General features: G+C 37.6%; 1 protein-coding gene across 4 annotated transcripts in view; it reads right to left on the bottom strand.

The window, feature by feature from the left end:
* Positions 1-18,236, bottom strand: part of SPAG16 (sperm associated antigen 16) — a 1,067,980-nt gene that overhangs the window by 1,018,543 nt on the left and 31,201 nt on the right. For 3 of the 4 annotated variants that reach the window (XM_024981576.2, XM_010802312.4, XM_010802313.4), the window contains exon 5: positions 14,438-14,575. The exons of the other annotated variant lie outside the window; for it this stretch is intronic. In XM_024981576.2, the coding sequence (XP_024837344.1) occupies positions 14,438-14,575 (138 nt within the window). The remainder of the gene's footprint in view (positions 1-14,437; positions 14,576-18,236) is intronic. 4 annotated transcript variants of the gene reach the window in all.

Raw genomic sequence — 18,236 nt, 5'->3', positions numbered from 1 at the left:
TGCCAACAAAGGTCCATCTAGTCAAGGCTCTGGTTTTTCCTGTGGTCATGTATGGATGTGAGAGTTGGACTATGAAGAAAGCTGAGCACCAAAGAATTGATGCTTTTGAACTGTGGTGTTGGAGAAGACTCTTGAGAGTACCTTGGACTGCAAGGAGATCCAACCAGTCCATTCTGAAGGAGATCAGCTCTGGGATTTCTTTGGAAGGACTGATGCTGAAGCTGAAACTCCAATACTTTGGCCACCTCATGCAAAGAGTTGACTCACTGGAAAAGTCTCTGATGCTGGGAAGGATTGGGGGCAGAAGGAGAAGGGGATGACAGAGGATGAGATGGCTGGATGGTATCACCGACTCGATGGACAAGAGTCTGGGTGATCTCCGGGAGTTGGTGATGGACAGGGAGGCCTAGCGTGCTGCAACTCATGGGGTGGCAAAGAGTCAGACATGACTGACAACTGAACTGAACTGAACTACTAAAAGCTGTATCATTTTCAACAACTTAATTTATTACTTAATGAGCTTATATATTTTTTATCTTATCTGAAATGTGAACCATAATAGGTTAAAAAAAAAAAAACAGAAAAATAATGCTGAAAGTTTCTTGGGCAGAACCACAAATGTGTAGCACTGCATTAACTCACTTTTTAAATATACATTTTAAGTCCTATTGTACTCATCCCAGGAAAGAAAGCATAGGAACTGATTGAAGTATTGGACCTTAAAGCCTTTCTGACCATTAAATTGGTTTTCAGAGATTTGCTTTCTGTTTGCAAAAATGAAGTCTACTCAGTAAAACAATTTAAATTCATTTCATGGTGATGCTTCTCCTATTATGAACTTTCTGCTGCCCAACTGCTTAATAAAAGAAAAATAGAAGTTTTACAAAAACTAAAGTTTGAAATAATCATATATACAATTAATATTTAAACTATCTAGTATTTTTTATTAGTAGAGCATCTTTGTGTTTAAAAGATGAATTTTATTAAGACATACAAAATATAGAAATTCTATTTCAAGTACAATAAACTTGATGTTCTATTTAGATTTGTTCATAAAGAACACACTACTTAAATGCTTTTTCTTAATGAGATCACAGAATAACTAATTAACTTAGCCATTTCAGGAAAGCAGCAAATCAAAATATATAAATACCTGTGGTGGATTCATTTTGATATTTGGCAAAAGTAATACAATTATGTAAAGTTTAAAAATAAAATAAAATTTTAAAAAAAGTTCAAAAAAAAAAAAAGGAAACATAAACTAAAAAAAAAATAAAATAAAATAGCAAGATACTCATATGTTTCACACTATAAAAGCACTGTCCCCAAAACTCCATGTTTAACATATAAATATAATTTAATAGTGTATCTAAAAAGTTATTTTTAGCTGAATGCTCCCAGTAAAATAATTTTTATTAACTGAATAGCTTTAACTAAGTATTTTGGAGTGACCATTTAATAATAGATTTGTCGAGTTATTGTTTCCACAATTTGGCAAAAGGTACCATATAAACATTTTCTGGTTTCCACGTACCAATCAAAGTAGGCCATCTTTGTTGTGCATTTTTCTCACATGTAAACTTGAATCAAAGTGATTTTTGATAACAGTACAATTAACAACTATTTTATTCTCTTCAATTGGTTAGAAATAAATTAGTTTAACCCACTACAATTAATACTGGAATAATTGTCAGGTGGTAAAAATGCCACACAACTGTATTAGATTTAAACTTTCATTATATTCTTAACCAAAAAAAGACAGGGATACACATATATCTGGAAAAAATACCTTCTTAATTTAACAAGCAATTACTAAACATTAAAGCATGAAATTTTATGGGTCCCATTATTATCTTTATCCACAGTGTGTGTTTCTGAAAGTCATTAAATTAAATAGGTCTTCAGAAAAGCTGGGTACTGTCTGACCTTTCATAGAAGTGAATTTTGTAAGTGAAATTAGGGTCCATTAGTAAAGCACCTAATATTTTCTTAATATTAATAGCCATTAATTTTCCTTATGTCTATATTTTCTGACAGAAGATAAAATCAAGCATTTCATTAATTTTAAAATGGTAGATTTTTATCTTCTCTTTAGTAGTTCCAGTCAGTATTATTTCTGCTAATCTTTCAGTTCAGTTCAGTCGCTCAGTCGTGTCCGACTCTTTGCGACCCCATGAATCGCAGCACGCCAGGCCTCCCTGTCCATCACCAACTTTAGGACTCTCAATAAAACTTTTCTGGCCTGAATTGTATTTTCTTAACATAAAAGCCCAGCAAAGGAAGACAGTATTTTAAATGAGCAAGACTTAGCTCTGGAGGAAGTTATATAAATTACCATCATGAAAGGGAAAGGATGCCTACTCCTAAGGAATACTATGAAAGAGGCAAAAATCATCAATCAACTACTCAAAAAATTATTGGAAACTTAACTAAAGAGCCAAAATGTTAAAAACATACATTCACATAAGCCCCTCATATTTGTCAGGCACAGCTACAAGGCCTGAGTATATACTGAGCACAAGATAATTCCCTACTATATGGAGCTCATAATGTAACAAAAAGTGAATATATTAGATAATTAGATGTAAAAGGCACAAATATCAAGCTTCTTCACAAATATACAGTATTTAAGATAATCTAATAACTGGAATGAGATATACAAATAGAACACTGCTGCTGCTGCTGCTAAGTCGCTTCAGTCGTGTCTGACTCTGTGCGACCCCATAGACGGCAGCCCATCAGGCTCCCCCGTCCCTGGGATTCTCCAGGCAAGAACACTGGAGTGGGTTGCCATTTCCTTCTCCAATGCATGAAAGTGAAAAGTGAAAGTGAAGTCGCTCAGTCGTGTCTGACTCTTAGCGACCCCATGGACTGCAGCCTACCAGGCTCCTCCGCCCATGGAATTTTCCAGGCAAGAGTACTGGAGTGGGGTGCCATTGCCTTCTCCAAATAGAACACTAAAACATATGAATACATCAATCCATCCCCCTAAAATGTATGGATATGAAAATATATGTGTATACACACACGTACACATTCTTCCCAAATTTTAACAGATTGAACTCAATCTTACTTCTAATGCCACGCCAGTCTTTCAATAAAAACTGACACAGTGAATCTAAAGTTTATATGAAAATACAGGATCTAGAATAGCTAAACAATCTTTAAAAAACAAAAACAAAGTTGGAAGACTAATCTATCTGACTTTAAGAACTTAAACTTGCAGGAATCAAGAGTGTAGTATTAACATTAGCATAAGGATAAACAAATAGGTGAATGGAACAGAAAATAGAAACTGACCCACAATTACAGAGTGAAACTGATTTTCAACAAAAATGCCAAAGAAATTCAATGAAGAATGAAAACTTTCTAAGAATGGTTATGGAATAATGAATATCTATTGAAAAGAAAATTTATCTCTAGTTTCTACCTCACAGATTGTACAAAAATTAAAGTAGGCTGAAATACAAGCTCTAAATCTTTAAAGGTTTTAGAAGAAAAGAGAATATTTCTTTAACCTGGAAGTAGGCAATGGTATCTTAGCCAAAATATCAAAAGCAGTATTCTAAAAAAGATAAATTAAGATTTTATTAAAATTTAAAACTTCTGCTCATCCAGAGACACCAGTAAGAAATTGAAGAATTGAGCCAAAACTAGAAAAAATATTCAAAATATTCTGACAAAGGATTTGTATCCAAAACATATAAAGAACTCCTAAAACTCACAAATAGAACAATTGATGCAAAAAAAAAAAAAAAAAAAAGGCAAAAGACTTACACAGAAAGTATCACATTCAAAATATTCTGACAAAGGATTTGTATCCAATATACAAAGAACTCTTACAACTCACAAATAGGGCAATTAATGCAAAAAAAAAAAAAATGCAGGCAAAAGACTTAGACAAAAATCAGGATGGATGAATGGCCAATAAGCAAAAAAAAATGTTATCAGTCTCATTAGTCATCAGGAAAATGAATATCAAAACTACAATAAGTTGCCATTATACAACCACTAAAATGGCTGAAATTTAAAAGTCTGACAAAATTCAATGTTGATGATAACGTGAAGCAATTAGAGCTCTCATATATTTCTTTTGAGAATGTAAAATGACTCAACTTGAATACTGGAAAATGGACTAGTAGTTTCTTAAACGTCTACCCTTTATAATATTACATTCTCAAACCAGTCAATCCTAAAGGAAATCAACCCAGAATACTCATTGGAAGAACTGATACTGAAGCTCCAATACTTTGGCCACCTGATACGAAGAGTCAACTCATTGGAAAAGACTCTGATGCTGGGAAAGATTGGAAGCAAAACGGAGAAGGGGGCAGCAGAGGATGAGATGGTTAGATATCACCACCAACTCAATGGACATGAATTTGAGCAAACTCTGGGACACAGTGGAGGACAGGGAAGCCTGGCATGCTGCAGTCCATGGGATCACAAAGAAACACGACTTAGCGACTGAACAACAAGTTTTTACCAAAAAGAAAGAAAACACACTTTCACAAAAAGACTTGTACACAAATGTTCATAGCAGTATCATTCACGATAACTATAGCTGGAAACAACTCAATAGAAAAAGGGTAATAATAAATTCTGGTATACACTATACAATAGGACACTACTTAGCAATAAATAATTCAGATATCATCACCGACTCAATGGACATGAATTTGAGCAAACTCTGGGAGACAGTGGAGGACAGGGAAGCCTGTCGTGCTGCAGTCCATGGGGTCGCAAACAGTTGGACACAAATGAGCAACTGAACTGAACTAGCAATAAAAGGGAACAAATTACTCATAAATGAAAATATCGCAGATAAATTTTACAGACTTTAGATGAGCCGAAGAAGCCAAACACAAAGAAATGAACATTCTGTGATTCCATTTATGAAGTTCTCCAACTGGCAAAACTAATCCAAAGTGGAAAATAAAATCAGAACGTTAATTGCCAGGGCAGGGAATGACAAAGAAGGGACACAAAAGAAATCCCTGGATAGACAGCAATGCTCTATATTATGAGTTGGGAGGTTATTAAGACTCCATTTGTTTGTCAAATTCATGTAGCTAAGATATGCACATTTCAATTTATATAAATTATAACTCAAAAAATGATAAAAATAATAAATGGAATGTGGGGTAGAGTGTGGGTGGAAACAAAGGAAATAATGGCAGAAAGTTGATAAGTGTTGAAACTGTCTGACTGGCTCATGAGGTCCATTATTCTCTTTTGTTTACTTTCTATACGATTGATATTTGTTTAGAATTAAAAACTTAATATATGTAAACAAATAAATAAATTGCCTTATACCTGACTTCTGGAAAGGATACCACTCTTGGGTCTTTCTTCAGTGTTACTGGTGCTGCTAATAATAAAGTTGATGAAGATGATAATGCTATTCCGCCCACTTAATAATACTGTGTACTAGATACAATGCTCATTACACTGTGATGAATAAGACAAGCACAATCTTTATCTCTCAGACGTATAAACAAAGTGAAACAGGAAATAAAACATATGCATATATATATATCCATAAACTGTAGTGAGTGTTCTGAAAGGAGGGAAAAAAAGGATGTCTTAATATAGAATATTGATTTAATCCTTCTGAAAGTGAAAATGGCTCAGTCATGTCTGACTCTTTGCAACCCCACGGACTATAGAGTCCACGGAATTCTCCAGGTATGGAACGGGAATACTGGAATGGGTAGCCTTTCCCTAGGGGATCTTCCCAACCCAGGGATCGAACTCAGGTCTCCTGCTTTGCAGGCGGATATTTTACAGCTGAGCCACTTTACTGAGCACTTATCATGTGACAGATATTGGGTTAAACACTTTAAAATGACGCCCTCAAGGATAATGTCACCCCACTCACATATGTTAAAACTGAGAGATAATTATATTTTTATAGCTAATAAGTGGCAGACAGTATGCACTTGTGCTACTCTATCCTTAATACCTGACCTGATATTATTATCCATCCTGAGTAAAAGTTTGACTGGGGTTAGTAAGTAATGAAGAATTTGATAACAACATATGTGTTCCTTTCAAGGACCTAATTGTTCCATAAGGAACTGGTCTGACTTATTATTATGTAGTAACGAGATAAGTCAGCCTATAAGATTATGCAGGATATAATACTCCCCCTAGTTCGATTATGTCCCTCCATCCAGTCTACTTTCCATACAGGAGCCACTTTACATTATGATTCTTCTCAAAACTATCCATTAGCCTCACATCCCACTTAGAGAAAAAAAAAGGAAATTCTAACAAAGGCCTCTACCACTTACCCAATGAATCTAGTCACTATGGTCACCTTACTCATCCTCCAACAAGCTAAGCTGTCTCCAACATAGTTTCTTACTATTTCCTTTTCCTTCTGTCTGGAATTCCCTTTTCCCAAGTTGACACATGGCCTTCTCCTTCAGTTTTTCCAGATAACTGAGAGGACTTCTCTCACTATCCTGTATAAAGCAGTGTGTCATTTATTTGTCTCCTTTACCTGTGTTCTTTTTCTGCATAGCACCTACTGTCACCTGATTCAACATGTTCTGTCAACATCCACGTGCAGTTAGTAGCCATCTCATTGGACAGCATACCTTAGAGAGTGTAAACAACATGAAGGTAAGCTTGTCTGTGAGGCCGAAGGAGGAGGCAGAAAGGCACATTCTCACAGCATGAGAGAGAGGAGAAGAATGAAAAATAGGGTGCCCACTTGATTAGAATAGTCAGGGTGAAAGCCAAACTGCAGAATATTAAGTACAAGTCCAATGTTGCTTTTAGTAGTAAGACATCCAATTAAGAATAGTTGCAATATCTACATCAGGGGGTCTCCAACCTCTGGGATCTAATGCCTGATGATCTGAGGTGGAGTTAATGTAATAAAAACAGAAATAATGTGCACAAAAAATGTAATGAGCTTGAATCATCCCTAAACCATCCTTCCCACCCCGACAGGTACACTGAAAACTTGTCTTCCACGAAACCACTCCCTGGTGCCTAGAAGGTTGGGGACCATTCGTCTACATTGTACATTATTAGCAAGAGACACAAAATGCTAGTCAAGATACAAAAGAAAATCAAGGTGTCGAATCAATAAAATCCGTAATTTTTTATTCACCACAGATTGAGGTGAATATTGTGGCAGGTCAGCTACCAAATAAAACAAGGTTTATGTGCTGCTGCTGCTAAGTTGCTCCAGTCGTGTCCGGCTCTGTGCAACCCCATAGACGGCAGCCCACCAGGCTCCCCCGTCCCTGGGATTCTCCAGGCAAGAACACTGGAGTGGGTTGCCATTTCCTTCTCCAATGCAGGAAAGTGAAAAGTGAAAGTGAAGTCGTGAAGTCGCTCAGTCATGTCTGACTGTTAGCGACCCCATGGACTGCAGCCTACCAGGCTCCTCCGTCCATGGGATTTTCCAGGCAAGAGTACTGGAGTGGGGTGCCATTGCCTTCTCCTCAAGGTTATGAAATAATGTCTCAACTGTGAAAGATATCTCTAAGTGATGTTTTTAGTGTTCATGCAACTAACATTTTTCTGCAAATATGAGAGAGGTCACTTCAATTCTAGACCTCTGAACTTAAAATAATTTGTTGGGGCTCCCCTGGTGGCTCAGCAGTGGAGAATCCGCCTGCCAATGTGGGACACACATAGGTTTGATCTCTGATCCAGGAAGATCCCACATGCCACAGAGCAACTAAGCCCATGTGCCACAAGTACTGAGCCTGTGCTCTAGAGCCTGGGAGCTGCAGCTACTGAGCCCATGTACCACAACTACTGAAGCCCATGTGCCCAAGAGACCCTGCTCCACAAGAAGAGAAGCCGCTACAATGAGAAGGCCACACACCACAACTAGAGAGCAGCCCCCCACTCGTCACAACTAGAGAAAAGCCCAGGCAACAGTGAAGACCCAGCACAGCAAAAGATCAATCAATAAATAAAATTACCAAAAAATAACAATTGGGCCACATTTCAACATAAAAGTACAATTAGGTTCTAATATTCCAACAAAGAATGTCAAACTACTACTCATATGGTTCCTCTCCAGTATTTAGTATGCAATATTAATATATTCAATGTAACTATGAACCTTTTTAATAATGTTATTTTTCCCTTAAAAACACCTCTAATTTTCCAAGCAGTTTTGTCCCAAACTATTTCATATCAATATATAATTGACACATAATATTACATCAACTTCAGCTGTATAATATACTGACTGGATGTTTACATATATTGCAAAATAATCACAATAAGTCTGGTTAATATGCACTACTATACATACAGATATACCGTACACCAAATTTTACATCTTAAAAGATAATCTACATTTGCAGCAAATAAGGAAAAGCTTCTGTTCTAAAACTGCCATTGCTTAGAACAGAGAAAAAGACAATTTCTTTTTTTAATTATAGCAACTCAATTATTTTACAGTGAAATATTTTCTTTTCATTTCTTCCTCTTGCTTCATCACTGCTGATTTCAAAAATAATAATGATGTGATAATTTTTTTAAATCTAGAGATGACAGTCTTTAGAGATATTGATAATAATAGCTGACATTTTCAAAGCACTTTGTGATTTACACAGCTCTTTAATGTAGACTGTCTTGTTTAATTATCACATTACTCCCTAGGAGTTAATAATATTATGCATAATTATTCCCAGTATAACAATAAGGAAACTGAGTTAATAAGTAGCAGAGTATTGGAAGCCAGGTATTTGAACTTTTAGTACAATACTCTTTCCATGGCAAATTTCCTCTAGACAAATATTAAGCTTATATGATTTTGCTGATTTTCCAGATACATTACTAACTGCTACCAGTTTAATCAAGACAATATAAAACACACCCATAACCTGATTCTTTTCACATATTAAATATTAATTATTATTATTAGCATTTGACACTATATTCATCTTGCTTTAAGAAATAGGCTTAATCTTAAAAAAGTAAACTTTAATGTAAACTCTTTAAAGAGAAGCCCATGTTTAGCACTTAATTGTTACTGGGAAAATATCCTCACAAGTCAAACTGAAAAACCTGTGTGATGTGCCTCTGGAGAAAAATCTCCCCAACCTCGTCTGCATCATAAAAAAGTCTTTCCCAATCCAGGGCTTGGCCCAGGACTCAAGGATTCTGAGAAATGCCATGGAATTCAGTTCTCAGTGGATCAGGGCTGTAATGGATGTTGGGGAAGAGACAGACATGTTCTCACACATGTAAGGAGACCGGCTGTGTGTTGTATGTCATGTGCTACGAGGTCCATCTCCAACAGACCATTAAGGGATACAGAATGAAAACACATGTCTCCCATAGAACGCGATGACCTCGTGAATCTTCAGACATTTAGTCTTACCTATCCATTTAAGATATGAGAAAACTGAGACCCAAGGATGAGGGTCTGATCCAAGATGTCTCTGTGATCCAAGCCAAGAAGGTCTCAGGCTGAGACTGTTGAAGTTGGAGCTAGAGGAGAAGACTGTGAAGATGAACGCCCAGCCAAGGCCAGGACCAGAGGAAAAAGGGTGGGGCCTTGTGTGAAATGCAAGGAAGCCTCCCTCTTGGGGTCTTCCTATACAAATATATCTGTGGGAAGAAAGATATATGGGGAGAAACTTTCCTCAAATCTGTGGCTACTCCAGTGCTTTCCAGTAAATACCCTCTATCCCTAAAAAAGAAAAAAAGAAAAAAAAAAAAACCTGTGTGACGAGACTTACAATTTGGGGCAAACTTGTAGCATAACAGAGGTAGTTTGGGGAATTTTGTACAAAATGTCAGTCTCCATTTTCTGAGAAAGCATCCAACAAAACAGGAAATATGTGTCATCAAAAAGGGCTGTGAAGAACAATGTGCTTAATATTCACTCAATGATATAAATGTTAAGCATTTATAAAGGGTCAAGCAGCTTTCCTTCAGACTTTCCATGTCAGGTAGATTAAACTAAATAAATATTTTCCTTTTCTAATTGGTGTAAGTTTAATTCTACTGAGTAAGATAGATTTGAGATACTATAAGACCACTGAAACTAAAACTATATTTTAGTTCAGTTCAGTTCAGTTCAGTCGCTCAGTCATATCCAAGTCTCTGTGATTCCATGAATCAGAGCACACCAGGCCTCCCTGTCCATCACCAACTCCCAGAGTTCACTCAGACTCACATCCATCAAGTCAGTGATGCCATCCAGCCATCCCATCTGCTGTCGTCCCTTTCTCCTCCTGCCCCCAATCCCTCCCAGCATCAGTCTTTTACAATGAGTCAACTCTTCGCATGAGGTGGCCAAAGTACTGGAGTTTCAGCTTTAGCATCATTTCTTCCAAAGAAATCCCAGGGCTGATCTCCTTTAGAATGGACTGGTTGGATCTCCTTGCAGTCCAAGGGACTCTCAAGAGTCTTCTCCAACACCACAGTTCAAAAGCATCAATTCTTCAGCGCTCAGCCTTCTTCACAGTGCAACTCTCACATCCATACATGTCCACAGGAAAAACCATAGCCTTGACTAGACGGACCTTTGTTGGCAAAGTACTGTCTCTGCTTTTGAATATGCTATCTAGGTTGGACATAATTTTCCCTCCAAGGAGTAAGCGTTTTTTAATGGCTGCAGTCACCATCTGCAGTGATTTTGGAGACCAAAAAAATAAAGTCTGACACTGTTTCCACTGTTTCCCCATCTATTTCCCATGAAGTGATGGGACCGGATGCCATGATCTTCATTTTCTGAATGTTGAGCTTTAAGCCAACTTTTTCACTCTCCACTTTCACTTTCACCAAGAGGCTTTTTAGTTCCTCTTCACTTTCTGCCACAAGGGTGGTGTCATCTGCATATCTGAGGTTATTGATATTTCTCCCAGCAATCTTGATTTCAGCTTGTATTTCTTCCAGTCCAGCATTTCTCATTATGTACTCTGCATATAAGTTAAATAAGCAGGGTGACAATATACAGCCTTGACATACTCCTTTTCCTATTTGCAACCAGTCTGTTGTTCCATGTCCAGTTCTAACTGTTGCTTCCTGACCTGCATACAGATTTCTCAAGAGGCAGGTCAGGTGGTCTGGTATTCCCATCTCTTTCAGAATTTCCCACAGTTTCTTGTGATCCACACAGTCAAAGACTTTGGCATAGTCAATAAAGCAGAAATAGTTGTTTCTCTGGAACTCTCTTGCTTTTTCCATGATCCATTGGATGTTGGCAATTTGATCTCTTGTTCCTCTGCCTTTTGTAAATCCTGTGTGAACACTAGGAAGTTCACGGTTCACATATTGCTGAAGCCTGGCTTGGAGAATTTTGAGCATTACTTTACTAGCATGTGAGATGAGTGCAATTGTACCGTAGTTTGAGCATTTTTTGGCATTGCCTTTCTTTGGGATTGGAATGAAAACTGACCTTTTCCAGTCCTGTGGCCACTGCTGAGTTTTCCACATTTGCTGGCATATTGAGTGCAGCACTTTCACAGCATCATCTTTCAGGATTTGAAATAGCTCAACTGGAATTCTATCACCTCCACTAGCTTTTTTCATAGTGATGCTTTCTAAGGCCCACTGGACTTCACATTCCAGGATGTCTGATTCTAGGTCAGTGATCACACCATCATGATTATCTGGGTCGTGAAGATCTTTTTTGTACAGTTCTTCTCTGTATTCTTGCCACCTCGTTTTGATATCTTCTGCTTCTGTTAGGTCCATACCATTTCTGTCCTTTATCAAGCCCATCTTTGCATGAAATGTTCCCTTGGTATCTCTAATTTTCTTGAAGAGATCTCTAGTCTTTCCCATTCTGTTGCTTTCCTCTATTTCTTTGCATTGATCGCTGAGGAAGGCTTTCTTATCTCTTCTTGCTATTCTTTGGAACTCTGCATTCAGATGCTTATATCTTTCCTTTTCTAAATACATGTAAATGTTAAAAGCATTTACTGACCTAATACTAACCTAGACAGCATATTAAAAAGCAGAGACATTACTTTGTCAATAAAGGTCCGTCTAGTCAAGGCTATGGTTTTTCCAGTGGTCATGTATGGGTGTAAGAGTTGGACTATAAAGAAACCTGAGTACTGAAGAATTGATGCTTTTGAACTGTGGTGTTGGAGAAGACTCTTGAGAGTCCCTTGGACTGCAAGGAGATCCAACCAGTCCATCCTAAAGGAGATCAGTCCTGGGTGTTCATTGGAAAGACTCATGTTCAAGCTGAAACTCCAATACTTTGGCCACCTCATGCGAAGAGCTGACTCATTTGAAAAGACCCTGATGCTGGGAAAGATTGAGAGCAGGAGGAGAAGGGGACAAGAGAGGATGAGGTGGTTGGATGGCATCACCAACTCAATGGACATGAGTTTGGGTGGACTCCAGGAGTTGGTGATGGACAGGGAGGCCTAGGGTGCTGCGATTCATGTGGTCACAAAGAGTCGGACACGACTGAGTAACTGAACTGACCTGAACCTGGTATTTTAGTAAACATGAATAAGAGAGAGATTTCTTTTGAGTGATATCTGTATGAATCATGCTTTTTAACATTAAGTTAATAATTTACACAGATAATAGTTTGTATCATTTTGATTATAGTTATTAAATATAATAGTCAATAAACAACCAGTAATAAAAATGATTATTTCGTATTACTGGGACAAATCTCACTGCAGAAAAAAGGCTCTATATATTCAAAAGAAATTAGCAAACTCAAGCAATAATTCAAAGGAGATCAAGATCTGAAACAGTATGCCAGACAGCACTCTGAAAAATCTGCTGTGTCAAATTCCCAGTGCATCCATTAGGCATCTGTACAGAATCATAGTGAGTGTCAGAGCCAAGAGTGCAAACCACTTCTGAGAAATGGAACTGAGAATAGAGAGGATGGTTCTAGTAGCATCATTCTGTGGATCATCATACCCTTCTATCAAAAACCCCAAATAGTATATGCATAGATAATATGATGGAGGATGAAATGGCAACCCACTCCTGTACCCCTGGCTGGAAAATTCCATGGACAGAGGAGCCTGGCAAGCTACCGTCCATGGGATCACAAGAGTCAGACATGACTGAGTGTCTAACACACAACACAGAGATAATATGAAATTTGTATAACTTGCAAAATATAATTCTACAAGTGCATATAATGACTGAATAAACAATCATACACATTATTTTTATTTACTGCCACCTTTCAATAATAGAAGCTTATTTTAAATGTTTCCTTCCATTTGCAATACAGTCTTGTTTCTTTAAGCTTTTTTTACGAAGTTCTTAGAAAAACTACATTCCTATATGGTAGTTCTGTTTATCTGATTTTTTTAATATGATTCTTTTAACAGAGAAACCTCTCTTTAAATGTTTAATAAAAATTAATGAACAAAGCATAAACTGGCTATACTCCATATCTAAGTATTGATTTTCATCTAACATTGTCTTAGATGAGTAGATTCACCTCAAGTCAACACATTCACATATTTGTCTTTGCCAGAATAACACTGCCCATTTATCTAAATCTGTTTGCCAAAAAAATTTCTTGTCTTTCATTAATTTTAGAATGAGAGAAACCTGCAGAGAGATTTGCTTTCTGTTAAGTTTCTCCACTGTACATAAATTCATGCTACAAAATTACAAAATAACATTTTTCTTTGGGGAATTTTCAAACACTGAAATTCCTCTACTAAGAGTACACTGGGGCTTCCAGATGGAACTAGTGGTAAAGAATTTGGCTACCAATGCAGGAGACATAGAGACGTGGGTTCAGTCCCTGGGTTGGAAGGATCCCCTGGAGAAGGAAATGGTAACCTGCTCCAGTATTCTTACCTGGAAAATTCCATGGACAGAGGAGCCTGGCAGGCTACAGTCCATGGGGTTCTTTCTTCCTCTAGTTTTTCTATAATTTTATTATTATTTCAGAAATCATTTTACTTTCATGGGAGAAGATTTCCACAAACCATATGACTTTCAAAATACATAAAGAAGCAAATGAAAGTCAAAGTGAAAAGAACTGGGTTTCCCTGATAGTTCAGTTGGTAAAGAATCCACCTGCAATGCAGAAGACCCCAGTTCAATTCCCAGGTTGGGAAGATCCACTGGAGAAGGGATAGGCTACCCACTCCAGTAATCTTGGGCTTCCCTTGTGGCTCAGCTGGTAAAGAATCCTCCTGCAATGCAGGAGACCTGGGTTCCCACAGGTAGCAAATGTTACATAGCACATTAACAACCTCCTGCACAACCCCCCTCATCCCACTCTTGATGGTGAATTACAGTTGTGAGTGTTCTGCTCATCTGTTCAATTAAGGTGCTGGTGAAGCCTTTCACATTCTTTCCAACTTGCACTGACATATAATTCAGTTCTCCAGAACTAAAGCTCTGGTGCATAAACCACCATCCATATAGTAGCAAATTCAAGCCTTATTTTCATTTAGTCCAAAATAGAAAAATTTTTTAAAGTTATTTAAAAATAACGTACTCAGCTGCTTGTTTATAGTGTTTCAAATCTTTCTTCAAAATTTTGTTCTCATTTTCTAAAAGCATGTTCTGAGTGTAGACATCTGGAACAATCCCACCATCTCTAAGTTCAGTTATTCCCTTCTGTATTAACTCATACCTAGGATAAAATCAAACAAAAGACTTCATGTTGTTTTTTTCTACTAAATTGGTTTTACTTATGTACATTTCAAAAAGTTAAATATAAGGGAATGTTTAGTAATCAGTTGCAATATTACTTTTTAAGCTAAAATGTCAATATTCATAATATATTTTTAAAATGAAATGCTAAGTATTAATATCATCACAGTGCATAAAATATAACTTAACAGCATCTATGCTCCAGGCACTAGTCCAGACACTGGTGAAATTAACAAAAATGCCTAAGCCTCTACCTATCTAATGGAGTTTCCATTCTAGTATGGATGGTGACACATTCTATGAATTAAAGCGAGATAAGAAAAACAGACACTAAAGTAGAGAGTGATGTGCTATTTTATCTAAGGCAGCCAGACAAAGTATAACAGACTATTTGATCAGGGACCTGAAGGAAAAGAGAGACTAAGCCATGTGGATATGTGGGAGAGAAGCACTCATGGCTGACAGAAAAATATGTGTAAAGGCCCTGAGATAAGGAGGTGTTTGACACGTACAATGTAAAGCAAAAAGTCAGTACATCTGGAGTATCTGGAAATGGAGCCAACTAAGTGAGCAGGAAAGAGAGTCATGAGAAATAAGTCAGGAAAGACAGCAGGGAGCCAGAAACAGGAATGTGATTTTACTCTGAATTAGACCAAAGTCACTGGAAGGCTTTGAGAGACAAGAGACGCTGAACAGATTTATGTTTAATAAGGATTAATCTACCATCTCTCTGAAGAAACTGACTCCAGAGAATAAAAAGTAGAAGCAGAGAGTCTGCTGTAAGAGTTCAGGAGAGAGACGTAGATTAGACAAAATTTGGTAGCAGTAGATTGTGAGAAATGGGTCCCTTCTGGACATGCTGTGAAGATGAAGCCAACAGAATTCTCTTACAGATCAGATATCATGTTTTAGTTAAAAAAGAAAATTGAGGATGACTCCAAGGTTTTTGGCTGAGCCACGGACAGACATTTAGTCAAATGGGAACAAATGCAGTAGGAACTTGGTGTTTAGAGAAATCAAGGAACCATTTCTATCCATGTTAAATGCACTATGTCTGCTAGGCAATTAAGTGAAAATAAATATTGTAAGTACACATCAAAAGTTAAGGGGAAAGTCAGGACATGAAATTTAAACCCGGGATAGATCAGTAAATAGATACAATTTAAAGTCACAAGATTGGATAAAGGCCAGTCAGGAAGCAAACAAAAAGTGAAAAGTAAGAAAGTTCTAGAACTGTTTTCAGATTGGGAAGAGAGGAAACACTACCAAACAGAGACTAAGCAAGAGAGGGGTCAGTGAAGCAGTGAAAAAACAGGAGAGTACTGTGGCTGAGGGACCAAATGAAGAAAGTGCTGCAGGAAGTAGGTAATACATAACAGTGACAAATGATATAAGGGGAAAGAATAGGAAGAATACTAAGGATCAACCACTGAATTTGCCAATGTAAAGTCACTGAAAAAAAGTTTCAGTAGACTCATGGAGGGGCTTTCCTGGTGGCTCAGATGATAAAGAATCTGCTTGCAATGTGGGAAACCTTGGTTCCATTCCTGGGTTGGGAAGATCCCCTGGAGAAGAGACTAGCAACCCACTCCAGTATTCTTTCCTGGAGAATTTTATGGACAGAGGAGTCAGGAGAGCTACAGTCCATGGAATCTCAAAGAGTTGGACACAATTGAGTGACTAAGACACACACACGCACACAAATACACAGAGTCATGGAGATGAAAGTGGAACTAGAGTAGGAATGAGAAAGCAGGAAATGAGGAAGTGGCAACAAAGTCTTTCAAGGAGACAGACCATAAAAGCAGAGCCTAGGAAATCATATGACCCTGAAGAGAAAGTAGAGTCCAGGGTGCTCTGTCTTCTCCTATGTTTTTAATACATGACATGTTATTGTACATCTTATGCTGATGGCAGTGATTCAGCAGAGAGGGAAATCTTTTACAATGCAGGGGAGAGAGGGGACGACTGCAGGAGTCATGTAGTGAGTAGGCGAGAGCATCCAGTAGAGGAGAGCTGGCCTCAGATGACAGTGTCTATGGCTCAGCCATGCAAGAAGAGATGGAGAATGCTGAGCTCAGAGGCAGTGGGATGGTAGAAAGGAAACAAGACCTGTGGAACTCCTATTTTCTCAGTGAAATACGAAGGTGCATCAGAAAATCATTTATAAATCAGTTAATAATTTGTTTTAATCGTTATATGTAGCAATTAATAGTTAAAAAAACAGAGCATAGAAAAAACATTTCAAGTACTACAGTTATTAACCAAAATTCCCTACAAACCTTGCTATAGATGAGCTAAATATAAGTTTAAAATATTTACTTTTCAGCATTTTCATATTATACATCTTAGCTTTATTAATATATTACACATTAGTAGTCATATGTTTTGTGTTATGTGTTATATATCTTGCTGCTGCTGCTGCTGCTAAGTCGCTTCAGTCGTGTCCGACTCTGTGCGACCCCATAGACAGCAGCCCACCAGGCTCTGCTGTCCCTGGGATTCTCCAGGCAAGAACACTGGAGTGGGTTGCCATTTCCTTCTCCATTGTGTGAAACTGAAAAGTGAAAGTGAAGTCACTCAGTCGCGTCCAACTCATAGTGACCCCGTGGACTGCAGCCTACCAGACTCCACGGTCCATGGGATCTTCTAGGCAAGAGTACTGGAGTGGCTTGCCATTGCCTTCTCCAAACATATTACACATTAGTAGTCATATGTTTTGTGTTATGTGTTATATATCTTATCTGATACCAAAAAAGAGCAAGAGAACCCTGCTGGATATACAAAAGTTCAAGACAACTGAATCAAGATCAAGTGATATTTGGGCTTCCTTGGTGGCTCAAATGGTAAAGAATCTGCCTTCAACAGAGGAGACCTGGATTTAATCGCCAGGTCTGGAAGATTCCCTGGAGAAGGAATGGCTACCCACTCCAGTATTCTTGCCTGAAGAACTCCATGGACAGAGAAGCCTGGCGGACTACGGTTCACTATTTGCCAAAACTTACAAAACAACACATATCATTTAATCATAAAATCACTTTTCTATCCATATTTGGACTGTGGTTTATACTTATCTCAGAAGAAAAGACATAAGGACTGACTGAAGTATTGGACCATAAAGATTTTCTGACCACAAAATTGGCTGAGGGATGGGATGGGGAGGGAGGTGGGAAGGAGGTTCAGGATGGGGTATATATGTACACCCATGGCTGATTTATGTCAGTGTATGGCAAAAACCACTACAATATTGTAAAGTAATTAGCCTCCAATGAAAATAAATTATTTTTTTTTAAATTGGCTTTCAGCCACTGGCTTTATTTAATGCAGAAAAAAATCACTAAAATTATTTCAATAAGAAAAAAAGTGACATGCAGTCCTTTAAATTAAATGTTATGTAAATAAATTAATATGTGATAAAAGTTGTAACTGCACTACCCACATTTGAGTGATTACATATTACACCAAATTTTATTGACTAAAAGCAGCAATATTTTACAATTTAAGAGAAATTTAAAATCAGTTCAGTTCAGTAGCTCAGTCATGTCTGACTCTTTGCAACCCCATGGACTGCAGCACGCCAGGACTTCCTGTCCAAAACCAACTCCCAGACCTTGCTCAAACTCATGTCCATCGAGTTAGTG

This window comes from Bos taurus, chromosome 2, assembly GCF_002263795.3.
Source record: "Bos taurus isolate L1 Dominette 01449 registration number 42190680 breed Hereford chromosome 2, ARS-UCD2.0, whole genome shotgun sequence".
In the NCBI taxonomy this organism is placed as follows: domain Eukaryota; kingdom Metazoa; phylum Chordata; class Mammalia; order Artiodactyla; family Bovidae; genus Bos; species Bos taurus.
This window is presented reverse-complemented; position numbering and strand designations above follow the sequence as displayed.